The sequence below is a fragment of the Mesoplodon densirostris genome, chromosome 2, assembly GCF_025265405.1.
Source record: "Mesoplodon densirostris isolate mMesDen1 chromosome 2, mMesDen1 primary haplotype, whole genome shotgun sequence".
In the NCBI taxonomy this organism is placed as follows: Eukaryota; Metazoa; Chordata; class Mammalia; order Artiodactyla; family Ziphiidae; genus Mesoplodon; species Mesoplodon densirostris.
The window spans coordinates 17,389,166-17,410,937 of NC_082662.1; the positions used below are offsets into that span (position 1 = coordinate 17,389,166).

Sequence of the window (21,772 nt, forward strand, 5' to 3'; positions counted from 1 at the left end):
TTCTATTTTCTGTCTCTATGAATTTGTCTATTCTAGGTATTTCATATAATGTATGTTATTTTTAAAAACGTCTGCCTAAGTTATTTCATATTTTTGCCTGGAGGCTCCGCTTTCTATCTTTAAAGTCCAATAGCTTTGCAAGGATCTATCTTAGAGTTGATTGCTCAATGTCAATTTACATAGTACCCAGTGAACCCTTTTGATGTGTAGACCCAGGTCTTTTATTTCTAGAAAGTCTTCCTGGATTACAGTTTTAACTGTTAGCTCTTTGCCTGTCTTTCATTTCCACCATTTTCTCTCTGACCGTTTTTACTTCTTTATCTCATTTTAGTTCTCTTGCTTGTCTTCCTGCTTTTCTTCAACGTCCTTTAGTAAGTTTTCATTTGAATCTATCATCCCTTGGACACCTTTTAGTTTAATCTTCATTTATGATACGATTTTGTTATTTTCTTCTCCAAGATCAAGATCAATTCTCATTTCACTTCTTCCTCTTTTTTTGGCCTATTTCTGCTGTCAGTTTTTGTACTTCTGATTTGAGGTATTTTTCCGTATCCCTAAGTGCTTATTTGAGGATATTTAATTCAGTTTGGAGTGTCATGTTAGTTTTCTTCTGCTGAGATGCTCTGATTTGCATTTATTTCCTCTCTTTTTTTTTTAACAGTAGTTTTGAATGTATGTGATCTGCCTCTTTATAGTCTTAGTCATTCATGGACAGGACTTCTTATTCAAGCTTGCCCTCTGCTGTACGTCCTGCAGCCCCTGTTCAACATCCTTTATAAACAGTGTGGAGGAGGAGGTGGTGGTGTTGTGGGGAATTGGCTTTTCTTAGGTCTCACTTTTTTTTTTTTTTTTGCGGTACGCGGGCCTCTCACTGTTGTGGCCTCTCCCGTTGCGGAGCACAGGCTCCGAACGCGCAGGCTCAGCGGCCATGGCTCACGGGCCCAGCCGCTCCGCAGCATGTGGGATCTTCCCGGACCGGGGCACGAACCCGTGTCCCCTGCATCGGCAGGCAGACTCTCAACCACTGGGCCACCAGGGAAGCCCCAGGTCTCACTTTTTTTAATTCAAGTATAATTGACTTACGCTATCATATTAGCTTTCTTGTTTGTTTTTTAGGATTCTTACTTTTCCCTTCTTAATCCCTTCTTTCCTTCACTATCTAATCTACAAGGGGACCAGCCCTACTCTATATATCTGCTTCTCTCCAAGAAGCAATGCTTCTACAAAGCTACCCTTTCTATTCTTTCCAGATCCCTCCCCGTTGCTGGTGCTGCTGGTGGCTATTATGCCCCAACTGTGTTCAATGTTTCGGCATTTGGTGTTGGACGTCCTGAGAGTGATTTTGTCTGTGGGTCACCTAAGGCTGCCACGCCCCTCTACTGTTTTTCACAATGTCTCTGAAACCTTCTCTCCATCAGTCTCGGCACCCACAGGCTTGCAGCTGTATGTGGTGGGACTTCTGTTGGAATTTGAATTATTTCTCTACTTCAAGTAACTCAAGGTTCCTGTGTGGTTTTATTTCCTTTGTTGATTTACCTTCCTTTGCGGGGAGGGTGAGTGGGTACACTTGAAATTAGGGTGCTACCCTTGTCCTCCAAGCCTGGAAGTCCTGGTAAATGCACTTGACATGTAATAAACACTGTCAAATTGGCCCTCACAGTGGGTGGCAGTACCCAGTTCCCTACATCCTCACCAATGCTTAATATCAAATATCATCACTTTTGTTGAACCGATGGGTGAAAAATGTTACCTCATCGTAATTTTAAATGCATTTCTCATATTATTAGTTGGATTATCGTTTCAAAAATTTTTTTCTTTTTTTCTTCTCTGAATGATCTCTTTAAATCTTTTGCTCTCTTTTTCACCTGATTGGGTTTTTTAATTTTATGAGTTGTTTATATATATTCTGGATCATTAGCTATGCATGTTGCAAATTTTTTCTCCCAATCTGTCACTTAAAAAAATTTATTTATTTATTTGGCTTCATCGGGTCTTCGTTGCAGCATGCAGGCTCTTCGTTGTGGCGCGCGGGCTTCTCTCTAGTTGTGGCGTGCGGGTTTTCACTTCTCTAGTTGTGGTGCGGGTTCCAGAGCTAGTGGGCTCTGTAGTTTGCAGCACACAGGCTCTCTAGTTGAGGCGCATGAGCTCAGCAGTTGTGGTGTGTGGGCTTAGTTGTCCTGCGGCATGTGGGTTCTTAGTACCCTGACCAGGGATCGAACCCGTGTCCCCTGCATAGGAAGGCAGATTCTTTACCACTGGACCTGTCACTTGTCTTTTAATTCAAAAAAATTTAAATTGAAGTATAGTTGATTTACAATGTTGTGTTAGTTTCAGGTGTACAGCAAAGTGATGCAGTTTTTATGTATATGTATGTATATATATATTTTTTCAGATTCTTTTCCATTATAGGTTATTACAAGATATTGAATATAGTTCCCTGTGCTATATAGTAGATCCATGTTGTTTATCTAATCTTTAATTTTACTTATTGTATCTTGTTTATAAATGAATTGTTTTCATGTTGCCAAATGTATTAGTCTTTTCCTTTTATTTTTTTTCTTTATTCACTTGTATCTTTGTGTATGTGTCTTTAAAGGGCTTTTAAAAATTTTTAATTTTTTTATTTTTGGCTGCGTTGGGTCTTCGTTGCTGCCTGCGGGCTTTCTCTAGCTGCGGTGAGCGGGGGCCACTCTTCGTTGTGGGGCTCAGGCCTCTCATTGCGGTGGCCTCTCTTGTTGTGGAGCACAGGCTCAGGCGTGCAGGCTTCAGTAGTTGTGGCACGTGGGCTCAGTAGTTGTGGCGCACGGGCTTAGTTGCTCCATAGCATGTGGGATCTTTCTGGACCAGGGCTCGAACCCGTGTCCTCTGCATTGGCAGGTGGATTCTTAACTGCGCCACCAGGGAAGTCCAAGTATGTGTGTGTGTGTGTGTGTGTGTGTGTCTTTGGATGATAGGATTATGGTAGATTTTCATTTCTTTAGAGTTTTTTTTTAATCGTTTTAGAAATTCTACAATTACCTTCATATTTGTGAATAGCTGTGTCTTTTCAAAGATGACTTTGCCTATCCAAAGTCATGAACATCTTCTGTAATATCTTATCTAATACTTTTATAGTTACTGCATGTTTAGGTCTCCAGTATGTGTAGAATTTATCGCTGTGGTCACTGTGTGTGAGAACTGTGTGAGAGAGGCAAGATCTAGATTCATTTTTTCCCAAGTGGATATCCTAACACGATTTATTAAATGGTTCATCATTTCCCAACTGATTTAAAGGGCTTCCTTTATCCTATACTAGTTCCCACATATACATAGAATTGTCTCCCTAATCTATTCAAGTTGTATCATTTCTCTAATCCTACACCAACACGACATCATACTACTACTAAAGCTTTATAACATATTTTGAGAGAACCAGCTCCCTCATTATTCTTTTTCAAAATTGTCTTGGCCATGGTGCATTTTCTATTCCATGTGAATCCACTTATCAAATTCCATGAAAATTATCTTGGAAGTTTGGTTGAAAGTACATGGAAATTATAGATTAACGTGGGGGAGAACTGACATCTTTTATTATGTTGAACTTTTCCATTCATGATAAGGGTATTCATCTGCATTTATTCAGGTCTTCTTTTATGGTCTTCTGGAAAGTTTTAGTTTTCTTTGTAAAGGTCTCACCCATTTTTCATTGTTTTATTATTGTAGTAGATTCTTTAAAGTTTAGCATATTGTCTCATCCCTCCCTCTGCAGTTCCTCAACCCTTATGGAGAGTCTCTGCTGAATCTTTTTGCTTTCACAATTAATTGTTATTATAGGTTGTATACATTTTCTAGTTGTTCTCAATCACATCTTGCATGTGTTTCTATCTCCTTAACTGTAGGATAAACTCCTGGAGGGTCGAGCTGGGGTTTTAATTCCTGCTTGGGGAGGGGGACATGCTTTGGAAGCAGAGGATCTGCTGCTAACAAAAAAGGGAGGCAGTTCGGGAAAGGAGAAGCAGGAGCCCCAGGGCTCAGAGTGGGGAAGAGAAAGGAGCCTGTTCACTTTGTCACTGGGAAAGGGAGAGTGTCAGTAAGGTGGGCCTCTGCAGGAAAAAATGTCTCCCTTCTGCACCTTCAGCCTGTGTGTGTGTGTGTGTGTGTGTGTGTGCTTCCCGAGGCGGTACTGTTTTTAGCAGCCTCTCATATTTTCATGTGAGATGAAGGCAGACTGGAATGATGCTTCTACAAGTAGGCAGCACTAAAGACTGCCAGCCAATCACCAGAAACCAGGCTTGTAGCCTAGATTCTCTCTCACATTCCTCAACAGGAATCAACTCTGCCGACACCTCAGTCTCAGACTTCTAGCCTCCAGAACTGTGAGACAATAAATCTCTGTTGTATTAGCCACCACGTTGTCAAGTTCATTATGGCAGCCCTGGCACTAAGACACCCTGGTAGGAGAGGGAAGCCTGTATGAGCCACCTGATCGGGACTGGAGGTCAGGAATGGCTTCCGAGAGGTGATGCTGAGCTGGGCATTGAAGGATGGGTAGGAGTTTATCAGCCAAAAGAAGTCAGCGAAAAGTATTCCAGGCAGAGGGAAGAATACATGCAAAACCCAGGAGGAGGCATGAGTGTGTGTCAGAGACTCTTCCTGGAACTTCTTGGAATTCCCCTTCTCCTGCCTGGCCCGGCCCAAGCACCTGAGGCCTGGAAACCCGCTGCTGATATCCTTTGCTCCAAGATAATGGAAAAATTATTTTTACCAGGAGGTCCCTTGAGCCCATGCGGTGACATGCATCATTCTCACCAGCAGGGGGCCCTTACACGATCCTATGGATGAAGGAAGTGTGGCCAGGTGGGCACAGGTACTGTGTAACCTTCTGGTATTTGTCAGGGTCCAAGGCCTCCGCTCTGCAGAGGAGGTGCCGTAGGCCCTGCGGGTGCTAGCAGCTCTGTGCTGGCCGGGCGCCCTCCCTCAGCTCCACAGGACACACAGCGCCCCAGAAGGACACACACTTGCACCAACATGGCCCTCGGTACAAGTACTTTATTTCAGTTACAATAGTGCCACACCAAAACTACAGTAGCACAAAACACGATAATACAAAAAATAGATTCCCAGCTCCAAACCCCACGTCCATGTGCCCACGGAGAAGCCGCCCCTATGGCTCCCCAGGCCTAGGAGGAAGGGGCCTCTCAGAGGGCAGCTGCCCAAGGCTCTGCGGGGGAGGCAGTGGGAGTGCTTCCTTTGCTTCCATCCCTGCTGGTCCCGAGTCCTCCTCGGCCTGCCCCCTGCCACTCCCTGAAGCAATGAGGGCAGAGGACATTCCCTCCGGCTGGACCCTCAGCCCTAGGACCCCTGCTTCTGGCTGGCAGGTCCCAGTCCATGGTGCCGGGACTACGACCCTCCTCGGGGAAGGCTGGAGGGCAGGAGGGTGGGGGAGGGGAGGGCGCCAGGCCCAGGAGAGCCGGTCCCTCCGTGGTGAGGTGCGCACGGCGGGCTCCTGTCCTCCCTTTCCTCTGAAGAGACTGCAGGCCTGCCGCTGGTGGGGACCAGGGGCCTCACCTGGAGCCCCCTGCCGACACCCCCGCCCCAGCTCCAGGGCCGACCTGAAGGTGGGCGAGGCAGTGGCTGAGCCTCTGCTCATCTCGGGCGAGGAGAACTCTGGCTCCTTGTGGGAGCGGGGCTGGCCCGGTGGCCTGGCTGCCGGGCAGGAGGGCTGAGGCAGCTCCTGCCTTGGTCAGGGGTGCCTGCTTCCTCAGGGCTAGCCTGGGGCTACACGAGCTCCACCAGGTGGGGGAGTCCAGAGAAAATGAGGCCGCAGGGAGGGGACGACATTCCTGGTCCCCTAACACCTCAGGCCAGACCAACCAGGTTGGGGGAGCCTTCCCCTCGCAGCCTCCCGTGGCTAAGAGCATCCCCCAAGAAGAGCGGTGGATCTTGCTACAAGTATGGTCTTGATTCAACCCAAGGGGCTGAGGGTGGGCCGGAGCCCAGGGCAAGTTCAGGGGCTCCTCAGATTCCTGACCTCAGGGTCGCAGGCCAGAGCCTCTGGGTGGCCACGAGGGGCAGCTGTGTGGCACTGGAGTAGGGGGTATGGCCTTGTGTTCCAATCAGGACACTTGGGGGGCTTCACTGAAGAGGCCCAGGGGCCCCTGGGGGCAGAGGGCTGTCTCCTTGCGGGAAGCCCAGGCGCAGCCTTGGATAAGGCACTAGAGAAGGGAGGGCGGGCCTGGCTGCGGTCCTGGGAGCCCGGCCCGGGCCAGCGGTGGAGGACGGAACTCGAAGGGAGGATTTGGGCCCTCGGGCAATGGGAGCTGCTTTCTCTTTCCTTCTTCCCTGGGAGAAGAGGGTCTGCAAGGCAGAGACCCCGAAGTGGCTGGGATGGCAGGATGCTGCAGAGGCAACAGGCCCCGGGACTGACGGGGCGCAGTCAAAGGAAGGCGGACGGAAAGAGGACATCTATGGCGTGGCCGAGTACACCTGATGGGGATGTCTCAGCCTCGCAGGGCTCCTGTGACCCGGATCCAGGGTGCTCGGGCACCTCCAGACAGGGTTTGAGGGCCCTGACCTGGCCTCATGCAGCCATCAGTCCCCTGCTGTGACTTTGGGGTCAGATCTTCCTTGCTGGGGTTCCCACTGTTGGACTCTGGGGACAGAGGCAGGCACGCTGAGGGGGTGGTACCAACAAGCTGGCCCCTCCCTCTGCCGGGCCTCTATGCCTCTCCTCTCTGCACCAGGGGACCAAGAACCAGGGGAGGAGGCTGAAACCGCACACCCCAAGGACTGAGGCAGCTCTCCATTGGGGGACCTGCTCAGTGGCTGGGGATCCTGTTTCAGCCCAACCTTGCAGCAAGTGAGGAAGCGAGGCGGGTAAATCAGTGGGGCTTGTCCACAGGTTATTTAGAAAAACAGAACATAATAAATATACCAATCCTTTCTTAAAAAAAAAAAAAAGTGTTTCAAATGCGTTATTTCCCTGAAGATTTCCAGTGTATTCCACAATGTTTAAAAAATAGTTTCCCCAAAAATACATCTTTAAAGCACTGACACAGTGGTGTCTGTGGTGTATCTGGCGCTGGATGTGGGCAGGAGGCTGTGTCCCGCTGCCCGTGTCGGCGTCGGGCCCAGGCCTGGTGAGCAACCAGCCTGACACCCAAATGCCCATCAGAGTTGACACACGTGTGCCTGGGATGACTGGGTCTTCACAGGGGAGCAAATCTCGGATTAATGTGAGAACCCACATCACAGACTTGGTTCGGGCTGTAAACCCTCCAGCAAGGGGAAGGGGGCCCGAGGTGGCCAGGCGACGCCCTGGACGCCGGATGGAGCGGGCAGCCTTGTCGGCCCCGCCCCGGGGGCGGGTCCTCAGCCCCTGCCCTGCTTCCTCCGTCTTAGCTCTTGGTGCTCCACCCCTCTCACCACACTTCACACTTGTGACGAGGGTTCATGGGTGAGCCGGGCGGGCAGTGGAAGTGTTCCGAGAACTCCCTGGAGTTGGAGATGGAGCCGATGACCCGGAAGCGCGACGGGCTATGGGGATCGGTGATGAGACCTTCGTGCGAGCTCTCGGGTGTGCGGACAGAGCACCAGACCTTCGGGGGAGCGACATGGGAGAGGCTGGGGTCACTGCGGGGCCCTGGGGCCGCCAGACTGGCCCCATTACCACAGCAGGGAAATAAGGGCCCCGCCTGGTTCTGAGACCCCCGGGGGCCAGGAGAGCCTGTCAAGTGGGTTAGGAAGAGACAGGGGCTGGTGGGACCCCATCCCAGCTTCCTCTGCTGCAGCCAGAGCAGCTCTCTGTCTGTTCCGGGCATCTTCGTGACATTTCACCTGAACGAAGGATTCTGCCCCAAAACCACTTTGACTCTAGATCACTCACTTCCCGGGCAGAACGAACTGTCTAATGGCCTGGTGGCTCCGGGCACCAACATAAGGCTATGTGCTGAATGCCAGCTCAAGGAACAGCCCGGGACGTCTTGAGTTTTCAAGACATTGCTAGAACCCCAGAAGCAGAAGGGCCCTTAGCAGTCACCTTGTCCTCTCACCTACCTGATGCAGGAATTCCTCTAACAGCATTCTTGGCCCTTCCTTGAATTTCTCTAATGAGGAAGCTCACCTCCTTACAGGGTAAATACCCTGCGGACGGACCAATGAGCTAGGGCTTCCCAATTTGAGGAAATTTGCCTTTTGATTTTCAGACCTCCTGGAACTCAAGATGGCAGATTGTGTCTGAGTTTGGCTTTTCTCTAATGAACTCACCTGTGCAAACCCCAGGAAGAAGAGCTGGTTATTGGTGAGACCCAGGGTGGGCAACGTCTGCTCAGCCCCATACTTCTTCACCCAGTTCTGGTAGGCCTGGGGGGAGAGAACAGAGCTCAGGGTCCCCATGACACAGGAGCAAGCGGGATGGGGTGGGGGCTACCATGGGAGATCGGGGAAGATCTACCCAGTTGGGACAGGGACTAGCTTCTGGTGGTGGCCTCAGCTCAGCCTAGAGGAGCCATCCTCTTTACCTGCACTCATTCTGAGGGGAGCTCATTCAACACTATGGCTTTGAATACCATCTACATCTAAATACCGACGGCTCTCAAATGCACCCTTCTAGCTCCAGCCTCTTCTTGGGTATATTCTACTGCCCCAGCTGGATATCCAAGATGCATCCCAAACTTAACACACACACACACACACACACACACACACACACACACACACACACACATCACTTTCCCATCATAGTGACATCACCAACCACCCAGTTACTCAGGCCCAAACCCCAGGACTCTTCCTTGATTCTTCTCTTTCAATCAACCGAACAACCCAAATCTAACCACTTCTCACCTTTCCCATTGCTCTATCCTATCTCTTGCCTGGATAACCTCACAGCAGCTTTCTAACTAGTCTCAATGACTCAAACTGGTCCAATTCCAATCCCCTCCCAACTTAGCAACTCAAGTCATCCTCATAAAGCAGCGGTTGGCAAAATTTTCTGTAAAGGGCCAGAGAGTAAATATTTTCAGCTTTGGAAGCCAAACACTCTTTTCCACAGCAACTCAAGGGTGCCACTGTTGTGTGAAAGCAGACACAGGCACCATGGAAACGAATGTGCATGGCTGTGTCCCCCCCAGTTTTTATTTATTTTTATTGATTTATCCAGCTGAGGGCTGGATGTGGCCCAGGGACTGTAGGTCTGCTGACCCTGTCATACAGGATAACTTAGATCATTTCATTCCTCTACTTAAAACCCCTGCAGCGGCTCTCACTGTCGCCAGAATAAAACCCAAGCTCCTTGCTCAGCCAGCCGAGGCCGGCAGCCTGGTCTAGCCACTCCTCCGGCCTCCTGCACTGCCCTGGGCCCCACCCTCCCTCCACGCTGCTCCCGTCCTTGACTACGCCAGGCTTGGGTCCATCTCATGGCCTCCGTAATTACTCTTCTTTCCCAGCTTTCCCTGCCTCTTCCTCATCATTTAGGTTTCAATTCAAATGTCATCCCCTCCAGAAGGCCTCCCCGGGCCATCCTTCCCCCCATTTTCCTTTATTACTTTGGCCTAGTTTATATTCTTCTTCCTCTTATCAATACCTGAAGTTACCTCATTTATTTGTGTAGGTATGTATTGCCTTTCTCCCCCTCCCCACCCCATTAAAGTTGTGAGCTTTAGGACAGCAGGATCCCTGTCTGTTTTGTCACAGAATCTCCGGCGCCAACAACCGTACACGGTGGGTAGAAAGTTCACGATTCCTTTTCACTGACTAATGGACGTCAGGCAAGTTGCTGAATGTTTCTGAGTTGGTTTCCTCACCTGCAAAACGGGCGTGTGATACCTAATGGTAAAGCTGTCGGGGGCGCTGAGCACAGCGCCTGGCGCACAGTAAGGCCTCAACACCAGGCACCTCGCAGGATTTCTGCTCTCACTACCACGGGGAGGGGGAGGCTCTGCACTGGCCTCTGGTATCTCCCTTCCAACTCAGCTAACATCTCCGAGTGCCACTCCAGACCAGGCCCTGAGCCCAAGTGGTCACATGCTATCTTTCTAACACCCAGCAATGCAGGGACTAGGGAGCCACAGCCATGCATCCTGAGGCTCAAGGAGGCTGAGTGACTTACTCCAGAACCAGGATGTGAGCCGGAAGTGGCTCCAAGACCACTGACCCCTCCCTCCTTTCCCGGGCCCACTGCTGCCTGAGTCAGTGGTGGCTTCCCCTGCAAAGGGAAGAACAGGCAGGTCTTCAGGTGGGTCTAACCCAAGCTCTTTCTGGTGACCTCAGTCGGACTCAGAGTAGACAGCCTTCTATGTGCCAGTTCCGTGCCAGGTGCTTCATAGACACCCTTTCAATCAGTCCTCACGGCCACCCATTCCACAGATGTGGCAACTGAGGCTCTCAGGGCTGCTGCACTTGCCCCAGCTTGTCTACGGCCACCCTTAACTGAGAAGCGGCTGGACAGTCCCAACCTTGGCCTGGGGTGTGTGAGGAGGGGGCCTCTTACCCGATAGGCCGCCTTGAGGCCCCCATTATCAGCGATGTTCTCCCCGAGGGTGTGCCGGCCGTTCACCGGCTCCCCGTTCACGCTGTAGTTGCCGTACTGCTCCACCATGCACTCGGTCTGCTGCTTGAAAGCCTCCACGGATGAATTCTTCCACCAGGGCCGAAGGTTCCCATCCTTGTCGTACTCCCGTCCTGCGGGGTCAGACAGAAGTGTCGGGTCAGGGGGAGAAGAGGCAGAGCTGGGACCCGTGCTGCGTGTGCCTCTCCCCCCAGGGAGAAGTGACCCACCCATCTACCACCCAGCACCAGGGAGATGAGGGCGGTCTGCGTGCTAAAGGAGCTGCATGAATCAGCTGCTGGGCTGGGGGTGGAGGGTAGAGGAACATGATCTCGGCAAAGGACCAGCATGTTCAAAGCTTCGGTGGAGCTGGATTCACTGTCAAGGCTGGTGAAGGGCCTCTGACCCTGAGCCAGGAGGAGGTGAACGCAGCCAGCAGTGCTAGGGTCATGGGACAGGGCCCGGCCTCCAAGGCCTTGCCTCCTCCTTCTTGGCCTTGGAGTCCCCAAGGCAGGAGGCAATGAGGAGGATTCTGGACATTAGCTGGAGAGGTGCTAACTCTTCTGACTGTGGTTGGACCGGAGAAATCTCTGGAGTGGTGGAGAAATGTTCTCTCCCCGCTGACTACTGGTACCCACCCCTGGCACTGCACACCGTCCTGGAGCAGGGTGCTCCACTGTGAGTCTGCCCAGTCCTCACAATCTCCACACAAGCATCATGCCCATTTTACAGAGCAGAAAACAGAGGCCTGCAGAACTGATGGGACTTGCTAAGGTCCACACAATTGGCAGGTGGCCAGGCCAGGATATGAACCCAGATCCTTCTGTCTCTAAGGCTAAGACCTTTAGACGTGAAGGAAGCAAAAGCAGAAGCAGTGGGGCCAGGAAGCTGGTGGGGGAATCATCTGAAGGGGACCCCAAGGAACCTGTACCTTGATCGTCAAAAGCATGAGTCAGCTCGTGGCCCACGACGACACCGATGCCCCCAAAGTTTAAGGCACTGAAGGGGAGGACACGAAGGTGAGAGTGATGCCATGTGGGGAGGGACCACTGCTTTCCCAGCCGGGAGACACGGCAGAGTCCCGCAGGGCTCCAGCCAGGCCCCTGAGCCAGTCAGAGCCTGGTGAGTCTGCTGTGCCCTGCCTGTGCCCGCTGGATGCCAAGCACTGTGCCAGGTGCTCTGTGGCACCGCATGGTCCTCTTTGGTCATCCCAAAGAGTTAGGCCTTGGTAACTAACTCTGTAAGTGAGCAGACAGAGGCGTGGAATGGTTCAGGCACTTTGCCCAAGGGCCACACAGTCAGCAGAGAGCAGGCCTGGGACTCGGACCCAGGCCTGTGTGGATTTCATTTCCGAGACAGTGCCCTCACTCTTCCCAACTTCCCAGCTGAGACTGTTCTAGAACGCTGTTAGAGGGGAATTTCCCTATATGTGGCTCCTACCCCCAAGTTCCCACCGTGCAGGGGCTTCCCGGTCCTGGAGATCCCGGAGACCCCGGAGGGAAGCACAGGGAGTAAGGCTGTTGTTTCCATGGCAACATCTCCTGGCCAGTGGGACAAGGAGCTCTCAGCGAGATGGGTGTGCACGTGGGGTCAGCTGTGGGCCACAGGGCCGGGCTGGGCTGGGGGATCCACTGAGGGGTAGGGGGGAGGAGATGGGGCAGGAGCAACAGGAGCATCCTACTTGGGTGAAGAGCGGGTGTAGAACGGTGCCTGCAGGATTCCAGCCGGAAACACGATCTCATTCTTCGTGGGCGAGTAGTAAGCGTTCACCATGGGTGGAGTCATGCTCCACCTGCAAGCAAGACACACGGGAAAGCTCAGAGCCTGCTGGGGGAGCGCAGGTGGGGACGGCCCATCTGGAGGGTGTCAAGAGCCCTAAAAGTGTGGATTCCCCTTGACCCCAGGCCCCAGGCCACAGAAGCACACAACAGTCCCAGAAACTATTAACTTTAGCCATGTTAGCAAGTATACAGTGAAATCTTATTTTACGTTTAATTTCATTTCACTGACTATTAAAAATGTTGAGCATCTCAGGACTTCCCTGGTGGTCCAGTGGTTAAGACTCTGCGCTCCCACCGCAGGGGGCATAGGTTCAATCCCTGGTCGGGGAACTAAGATCCCCCATGCCATGCTGCGTGGTCAAAAACAAAATTAAAAAAATGTTGATGGGCCTCCCTGGTGGCGCAAGTGGTTGAGAGTCCGCCTGCCGATGCAGGGGATATGGGTTCGTGCCCCGGTCTGGGAGGATCCCATATGCCGCGGAGCGGCTGGGCCCGTGAGCCATGGCCGCTGAGCCTGCGCGTCCGGAGCCTGCGCGTCCGGAGCCTGTGCTCCGCGACGGGGGAGGCCACAACAGTGAGAGGCCCGCATACCGCAAAAAAAAAAAAAAAAAAAAAAAAAAAAATGTTGAGCATCTCAGAAAAAAAAAAGAACAAAATGGACCATTACATACTAAAGAGTCATTACAATCTAGGCTCAAAATGTATTTGTCAGCAGTTTTCAAAGTGTGCTCTGTGGATACCTGGCGGGATGGGAATCCCTCAATTCCCTTTCAGGGGTTCTGTGAGGTCAAACTATTTTCATAATACTGTTAAGATGTTATTTGCCTTTCCCATCGTGTTGCTGTTACACTGATGGTGTAAAAGCAATGCTGGGTAAAAGTGCTGGAGTCCTAGCTGAGTCAAGCTGGTGGCACCAGCTGTTCAATTGGTCACCATGTTCTTCACCAGAAAAAAAAAAGTCATTTTCACTTAAGAACATCCTTGATGACGCAGCATAATTATTAACTTCATTAAATCTAGACCCTTGAGTACAAGTCTCTAAATATTATGTGTGACCAGATGGGAACCACTCATAAGCATTTCTGTTTTTTTCATGGAACACCATTTGTACTTGAGAGGATGACTGGTGTTTGACAGACATATCCTTGAAAATGAATAGAGTGAGCTCATCACCTCAAGGAAAACAACCGACACCATTTGTTGCCAATGATAAAAATTCAAGGTTTCAGGCTTCCCTGGTGGCACAGTGGTTGAGAGTCCGCCTGCCGATGCAGGGGACATGGGTTCGTGCCCCGGTCCGTGAAGATACCACGTGCCGTGGAGCGGCTGGGCCCGTGAGCCATGGCTGCTGAGCCTGCATGTCTGGAGGTTGTGCTCCACAACGGGAGAGGCCACAACAGTGAGAGGCCAGTGTACCGCAAAACAAAACAAAACAAAAACTAAACCAAAAAATTCAAGGTTTCCAAAAACCTGAAGTTTTAAGCAAAAATTTGGAAAACTGGTATCAGCCACCACAAACTTGACAGCTGCCCAATACTTAAAGACTTCTCTCTGGAGGTCAGCAGTGATATTACCAAATGTGGATTTTTTTTGATATTCTAAAATGAAGAAGTTATTGTTTGGAAGATACGTGAAATTCAGTGAAGCATTGTTTTCCAAATGACCAATGCATGGTGTTACAAAATTATACAGGGGTAAAAGATCCGTTCAAAGCGCAAGACAGACTGATGGATTTTAGTGTAACAGAGTATGAAAAGTTTATGAATATGGTTTCGGAGGGTGGTGCAATTAACCTTTAAGAAAGTTACACCTGTCGCGTTATGGTATAGGATCAATGAAGGATGTGCATATGTATCAAAAAGCCTGTTCAAAGGTCCCTCCCTTTTCTAACTACATGTCTGTGTGAGGCTAGAATTTCTTCATTCCTATCTTTTCTTTTTTTTTTTTTGGCCACACCGCATGTGGAACTTCCCCAACCAGGAATTGAACCTGTGTGCCCTGTACTGGGAGCGTGGAGTCTTAACCACTGGACCACTGGGGAAGTCCTAGAATTTCTTTATATATTTCAAAACAATATATTGTAACAGAGTGAAGGCAGAAGCAGATGTGAGAATCTGGCTGTCTTCTATTAAGCCAAACATTAAAGACATTTGCAAAAAGTAAAACAATACTTCTCTTCTCAATAAATTTTTTAAAAAATTGTTCTTTTTCATAAAATTTTCAGAAAAATCAATATAACTCCCATAGGGCTTCCCTGGTGGTGCAGTGGTTAAGAATCTGTCTGCCAATGCAGGGGACACAGGTTCGAGCCCTGGTCCGGGAAGATCCCACATGCTGCAGAACAACTAAGCTCGTGCGCCACAACTACTGAGCCTGCGCTCTAGAGCCCGCAAGCCACAACTACTGAGCCCATGTGCCACAACAACTGAAGCCCGCGTGCCTAGAGCCCGTGCTCCGCAACAAGAGAAGCCACTGTAATGAGAAGCCTGCACACTGCAACGAAGAGTAGCCCCTGTTCGCCACAGCTAGAGAAAGCCCGCGTGCAGCAACGAAAACCCAACGCAGCCAAAAATAAATAAATAAAATAAATTTATTAAAAAAAATATATATATATAACTCCCATAAACAAAAAAGCTTTTGGGGGTTCAATGATTTTAAGAGTGTAGAAGGGGCCCTGATGGTAGATAGTAATGAAACACTTGGCTTCCAAATGGTTTTTCTGGTGGGAAGGGCCAGTGGGGAGTAGAGTGAGACAGAAAGGATATTTTCTCCAAGAGCCTCAACAGTCACGATGTCTCCTCTGGTAAGTCCCACAGAGATGTATTAAGAGGTGGGTATATTAATGAGTAGGAGACTAACTTTAGATGGAAAATTTTAAGCTAAATTAAAAGACTTCAAATAAATTCACAACACTGGGGCAGTGCCTGTGCCTTATTCTGGAGATCAAAGACCACCTTCTTGCACGTTTAGGTGGAGCCCTGGTTGAAGACAATTCAAACCCCTGTTGTCCACAAGAGGGAGCCAGAGGCAAAGAAGTTGCTTTCTCTTTTCTCTAAGATTTACCCTGCAAAATGTTTTAGGCATGGAGGGAGTTTAGTCTGAGAACTAGTACTTGGCTGATTACATCTGAGTTTTCTAGGAGGCTACTAAGCTCCTCCCATCCTATCTACAGATAATGAAGCAAAGGCTCCAAAACGCTGAAGTGGTGGAGCTGGGCAGTGATGCCAGGCCCGCTCAACTCCAGGGACGAAGCTCCGTCTGGCAACAGGCTGGGTGCTAAGGGCACATAGACTCAGGCTGATCTCAGCTCCTGGCTTCTGAGCGGGGTAACAGCCGCCCCCGCTCCTCAGAGGGCCCTCACAACAGTCACATCTTGCACCCTGCTCGTGCTGAAGGAGAGCTGGGCCCCCATACCTGCCTGCAGGAGCCCGTACCCTCCCAGAGAGGCCCGGGGACTCACTGATCTCTGTTGGGCGCTTTCCGGAGCTGGTCGGCAGTGACCCTCCATGAGAAGTTGAAAAACCGCATGGCGTTCTCGAAGTAGAGGTCTGGAACCGCGGTGTACTGGACAGACGGGAGCAAGCCACAGGGTCAGAGCCCACTCAGGTCCCTGAACGCAAACCGTGTCTTCTAAAACCGAGGAAACTGAGACCCCATGCAGTCAGGGGGCTGGTCCGCAGGGCAGAACGGAGGGCTCGGAGCTGCAGGCTTGGGCTCTTCCCTTGGCCCTTCATCCTGCTGGGGCCTGGCCCCCTCCCCACTCCAAGGACACACCAAGAGCTTCACCCAGGGCCGCCCAGCACCCAACAGTGTCTCAAGGCAGCAGGAAGCCCCTGCAGCCGTGCCAGGGCCTTAGGTGGGAAATATGTCCAGTGGGGTCCAGAACTTTCTGTGATGATGGACATGTTCTATGCCTATGTTGTCAGATATGGTCGACATCAGCTACATGTAGCTTCTGAGCTTTTCAAATGTGGCTAGTACAACCTTTTAACTTAATTATTTTTAATTAATTTTGATTTTAATTAATTAGCCATCTGTGGCTAGTAGCTACCACACTGGCCAGCACAGACCTCATAAATCCAGCTGGGATCTGTGAAACATCAGGGTACAGACATCACTGCACACCTTCTTCACCACTCAGCCCGGCCTTTCAGCTCTTGCCAGGTGCAAGGTTCTCCCTTAGATCTGCTCTAGAACTTTCTGGCTTTACATCAGGGCTCTGGAAAAATGCTAGGCCCTTGGGGTCATGACTCCAATCCTGTGGGGTCTGCCTGGGCTGTCTCCAGGAGCCCCTCATCTTATATCATGATACCCTGGAGCATCTAAAATTACTCTCAAGGAAAAAGGCTGCAGAATGAGTCCCATATTCTCAGAAGTAGTTTTACTATTCTTTGGTTTTAAATATAACCATGATGAGCGGTTATTACAATTTCTACAATGCCTGAATTCACAAATTTCAATTATAAGGTGTAAAACTTTATCTTTCGGGGCAGAAGCACAATCCATTTAAAGGAGTGATTTGCCCAAAGCTCTAACCACCAGGGATGTATCAACTACGCCTGTTGCCTAAATTAAGCTTAAACGTGCATTTGGGATTTATGCTTCCTCTTTCCCATTAGCATTTCAAAGTCCGAATGAGAGGTCCAGGTTTCTCTGGGGAGGTTGGGGAGAAGCCTGGGGATAGGAGGCAACTCGTGGGGCTGGGAAGTGTATGAGGGGTTCCACTCTGTGCTCCACCCCCTGATGCTTCACGGACACCAATTCTCTCTACAACTTCTAGGATCTGTTTTCCCCCGTTATCTCCCACTCATTCAGTAGAGTTGACTGTGCTGTGCTGGTCATTGACTGCAAGCGGCTCTGGGGAGGCGGGGGTCACCAGCTGGCCCAGGAGAGGAAGGAGCAGATAACGGCTCCTTAGTTCGCGGTCCATGCCCAAACCCCACACCACATCATCTCCAGATGTCTTGACAGTCATGGTGCCTCCAGCGGCCCACCCAGACCCAGCCTCTGCCCTTTCCCAAGCAGGGCCCCCATGGGCATTCAGGAATGCAAGGGGGCAGGGTGGGAGCAACTCACATCACTGAACACTTTGTCCAGCTCCTTGGGGTCCATGATAAAGTTGGGGTAGCCTATCATGTTGTAGATCGCATCAGCCTGGGCAGGAGAGACACAGAGGACAGTGAGCGCCCAGCAGTGCTCTGTGGGTGCCGGGCTCAGGGTCTGGGCCAAGGGAAACGGCCCAGCTCCTCCCATCTCAGAGCTTTCACGTCCCTTTCTCTTGTCTAACTTCCACTTATCCTTGGGGTCTCTGCCTAAATGTCATGTCCCAAGGGAAGCCTTCCCTGGTCACCACCCCTTGCTGGGCCGCGTCTCATCCATGGTCACACCTCCCTTGCACACTTAGCACAGTTTGTTTTCATACAGTTGTTAATCCGATCACGTGTTCAAGGTTGTCCCTCCATCGTGCTGGACTTTGCACCTCCTGAAGGCAGGACAGCAACCGTGCTGCGCTCACTGGATAAAACTAGTCCCTCCTTCATCCACCCTCGTCTCTCTGAGGCTGCTGCCCTCTGTGAGGGACCCCTCCCAGCACCCGTCCAGCCTCACCTTTTCCTTGGCTGATTTCCGAGTGTCTTCATCCATCCACTTCAGGGTGCTCAGGCTCTCTTCAAATGCCTTCTTGATCTCCAGGATTATCTCGCTGGCCTGAGGAGATAGCAGCTGAACTAGTCAGGTCTGGGCACTGGACTTGCCTAAAGGCAGTGGGCATCCCAGGGAGAAGGATGACGCCAGGCCAGAGACTAAACTCAAATCCTGGCTCGAGGCCTTGTGCTCCAAGGTGCTGGGCTAAGCAGGGGGGGCCACGGCCATGTTCCCCCAACACTCGTTCCTCTGTAACATCCTGTGAGATGAGACTGGACTTCTGTAAACAGAGCTCCCTGGTCAAATACACTCAGGGCCAGCTTTGGGAACGTTGGAAAAGTCTCTTTGCTGCGGGACTTTTCAGAGCCTTTACTGGGTACCAGGCACTGCGACTCTTTTTAGAGATGCCAGAATATGTAGCTGTTCTCAGATGTACTGGATCACAGAATTCCCTTCTGATGAACTGGGCTTTAAAATCTAGAGAGGTCGAGTTCTGAGGAGCGGTTTCAGAAATGCTCTGCTTGGGCTGGAGATGAATGGCTGCTACTGAGGGTGATAATGTTGAGAGCAGACCCGGAGACTGAAGACTCTAGGGCAGGGGAAGGTGGAGTCGGGCAGCAGAAAGAGCAGAGGGACTGGTGGCATCAGCCACTAACAGGCAGGTCATGGTCGGTCACGGAACAGATCTGAGTCTCAGTTTGCTAACCTCTGACTGCAAATAATATCTAGGCAGTTAAAGTTAGAAATAAAAGTGGTACCAACGACGTAACAGCTACCATTTACTGAGCCCTTATTCTGTGCCAGGTGCCCTCTTGCGTGCACTATGTCATTTAGGCAGGATGGACACTCCCACTTCCATGTTCACGGAGTGAGAATATTATCCCAAGTCACTCAGCCAGGAAGAGGTAAAGCCAGGATCTGAGCTGGGGCCTGGCTGTCTCCTGGTGCTCAGCCATGAGGTTCCTCTGTCTGTCACCCCTCGAGGTCAGGGTGCTCTGTCAGCATTACCTCTCTGGGTCCTGCCTGCCCCTTGGAGGTGGAGATGGCTGGAATAACCTGGCCGGGCTGCGGTGAGGGTTACATGAGCTACTACAGATAAAGTGCCTGGTACCCGATCATCGTAGCTATTGTGCGTAACTCAGAGTCTTCAAGGCTTTAGAAAACAGGACCTTGGGGCTTCCCTGGTGGCGCAGTGGTTGAGAGTCTGCCTGCCGATGCAGGGGACACGGGTTCGTGCCCCGGTCTGGGAAGATCCCACATGCTGCGGAGCGGCTGGGCCCGTGAGCCATGGCCGCTGAGCCTGCGCGTCCGGAGCCTGTGCTCCGCAACGGGAGAGGCCACAACAGTGAGAGGCCCGCGTACCGCAAAAAAAAAAAAAAGAAAAAAAAAGAAAACAGGACCTTGGGGTTAAAGCTGGAGCCCTGGCCTGGGTAGGGAAGGTCCAGAGCAGACCAGAGCGTGGGCTGTCAGGCTCGGGAGGGGCCGTCGCAGGAGTGATGTCACAGCCTGTGTGCACAGGGAGACACTTACTATGTTCTTGCTGTCCTCGGCGAAGGTCGCTTTGACGAACATGGGGCCCAGGGCGAAGCCCAAGGTGTTCTCTGTGTCACTCACGCAAAACTTCCAGCGAGGAAGACAGGTCTGGAAAACACAAGTCAGAGGGGCTACATGGCCCCCATCCGTCTTCCCAGCCCCCGTCTGTGTGGGAGGTGGCACCAGCTAGGCCCGTGCTTCTGTCCAGAACTTGAGGGAGACCTTTTCTGACCCCGTGGAAGTTATTTTAGGCACTGGACCAAGAGGCCACGGGATAGCCCTAATCAGCGGCATCTACTACTTCCCGCAGAGCACGTCACAGGTGCTGAGGGTATCCTCCGGAGCCATCAGAATGAACCTGGGAGCCTGATGAGGAAACAGGTACTGAGCAAGGGGAAGCTGCTGGTCTAGGGTCCCCCAGCCACCGGAACTCTCACGTGCTTGATTCCACACCCCACGCCCCTCCTGCCCTCCTGGAAGAGGATGAGGATCCTGGTGGCAGAGAGCCTTGGGCAGTTAACTTTCTACCCCCCGGTGAGGCGCTAGCTTCAGCCCCACTTGCTCCCCTGCCCTGGCAGCCTTTGTGGACAGTCCGTATGACCACAAGCGGTGGCCCTGCTCACATAAACCCTGTGCTGCAGAGGAAGCCGAGTCTTCTTAACCCTGAAGAGCAGGTGGTAAAAACCACCCAGGCTCAGGGTAGCCTGCTTCATAATAGCCATCAACTGAAAACAACACAAATGCCCATCGACAGGCAGATGGATAAACAAAATGTGGTATTTTTATACAACAGCACACGACTTGGAAACAAAAGGGAAGGAACAACTGATGTACACAACATGGATGAATTTCACAGCCGTTTTGCTGAGCAAAGGAAGCCCGCACAGTGTGTGGTCCCATCTACGCCCACCTCTGGGGATGCTGGGTCGGGGGCACTGATGGAAATGGCGGGCAAGGGACCCTCCTGCGCAGAGCACGCTGGACGAACGGCTGATGGAAATGTTCTCTGTCTTGATTGGGTTGGTGGTTACAGGAGTGACTTCATTTGTCAAAACTCACTAACCTGTATACTTAATGTATACATTTTATTGTGTGTAAACTACACCTTTTTAAAAATTTTCTTGAAGGCAAGAAGGAAGAAAGGAAGAAAGAAAAAGGCACTCCAGCCTTCTCTAAGTTCTTTTAAACTCTCCCAGCCATGTGTCCACTTGGCCGCCCCTCTCCTCCCCCGCAACCCCACCCACTGCTCTTCCTCAGCTTCAAAGCCTACAGCTGGACACGGGCTGTACCTGGATCTGGCGGAGCCTGACCACTCAGGAGGTTGGGCCCAGGGGGATTCTAACTCCTGGGCTCTGTGGAGGCTCCAGGCTGGGACGGCTGAATCATGGACTGATTCTTATTGTCTTCTCAGGGGATTCTTCGCATAAACCCATTCATTCACGCACACATTCATTAATTCACACAGCCAGCGTTCTCTGAGCAGTTCTGCTGTGCCCTGACTGTGCTAGGTCTTGCCCTCAAAGGGCTCAGTTGAAATGCCCAGAACATTCGGGGGAGAGACAGGTGCATAAAAAGCGTAATAGCATCAGCAATAGTAGGAAACGTTTAGTAAGTGTTTACTGGGTGCGGGGCCCTACCCTGCGGAATCCTCGCTGTTAACCCTATGAGGCAGGTACTCTCTGTGCTCCTTTCTGCAGGTGAAGAACACGGTGTGGAGTATGGTAGCCTTTACAGCAGACTTTGTAGGGGTTCCCTCATGTAATCCCAGACAACCCTCTGGTAAATAAAATAGGGCAGTGATTAGTTACCCCTTTTTACAGATGGGAAGACTGAGCTCCCTGATCCAATGAAGTGATTTGCCCAAGGCTGTATGGTTAGAGGAAGCATTGCAAACTCAGCACTTCTGACCCAAAGCTCTGTGCTATTACCTCCCTACGAGGATGGACACCTGGATGTCCTGGATAAGGCTTTACAAATTAAAAGTGTTTTTGCAAATGGAGGCCATTCCCAAGGGTCCTGTGAGATGAGGTCAGGGATGATCCCAAACAACAGATGGGAAAATTGAGGCTCAGAGAGCCACAAGGACTACCCAAGGTCACACAGCAGGGCTGTGCTTTGAGCTGTGTGGGACGCAAGCTAGACGGACCTGGCCTGGACCCAGAAGCAGCCATGGTGGGGAGTGGGAAGGGCCAGAGAATGAGAACCAGATGAGCAGTGTCTTCCCCCTTCAGCCCCGGGGCATCTAGTGAGCCCCAGCTCAGAGCCTCCCACGTCCAGGGTCTCCCAGCTG

General features: G+C 51.2%; 1 protein-coding gene across 2 annotated transcripts in view; it reads right to left on the bottom strand.

Annotated features, from left to right (window-relative positions):
- Window positions 1-7,374: 7,374 nt before the first annotated feature.
- Window positions 7,375-21,772, bottom strand: part of ECE1 (endothelin converting enzyme 1) — a 54,271-nt gene continuing 39,873 nt past the window's right edge. For both annotated transcript variants that reach the window (XM_060080580.1, XM_060080588.1), the window contains exons 11-19: window positions 19,480-19,590; window positions 17,914-18,012; window positions 17,383-17,460; window positions 15,767-15,870; window positions 12,207-12,317; window positions 11,457-11,524; window positions 10,469-10,659; window positions 8,245-8,340; window positions 7,375-7,577 (exon numbers count right to left, since the gene is read on the bottom strand). In XM_060080580.1, coding sequence (XP_059936563.1) covers window positions 7,401-7,577; window positions 8,245-8,340; window positions 10,469-10,659; window positions 11,457-11,524; window positions 12,207-12,317; window positions 15,767-15,870; window positions 17,383-17,460; window positions 17,914-18,012; window positions 19,480-19,590 — 1,035 coding nt within the window. In that variant the 3' untranslated portion in view covers window positions 7,375-7,400. The remainder of the gene's footprint in view (window positions 7,578-8,244; window positions 8,341-10,468; window positions 10,660-11,456; window positions 11,525-12,206; window positions 12,318-15,766; window positions 15,871-17,382; window positions 17,461-17,913; window positions 18,013-19,479; window positions 19,591-21,772) is intronic.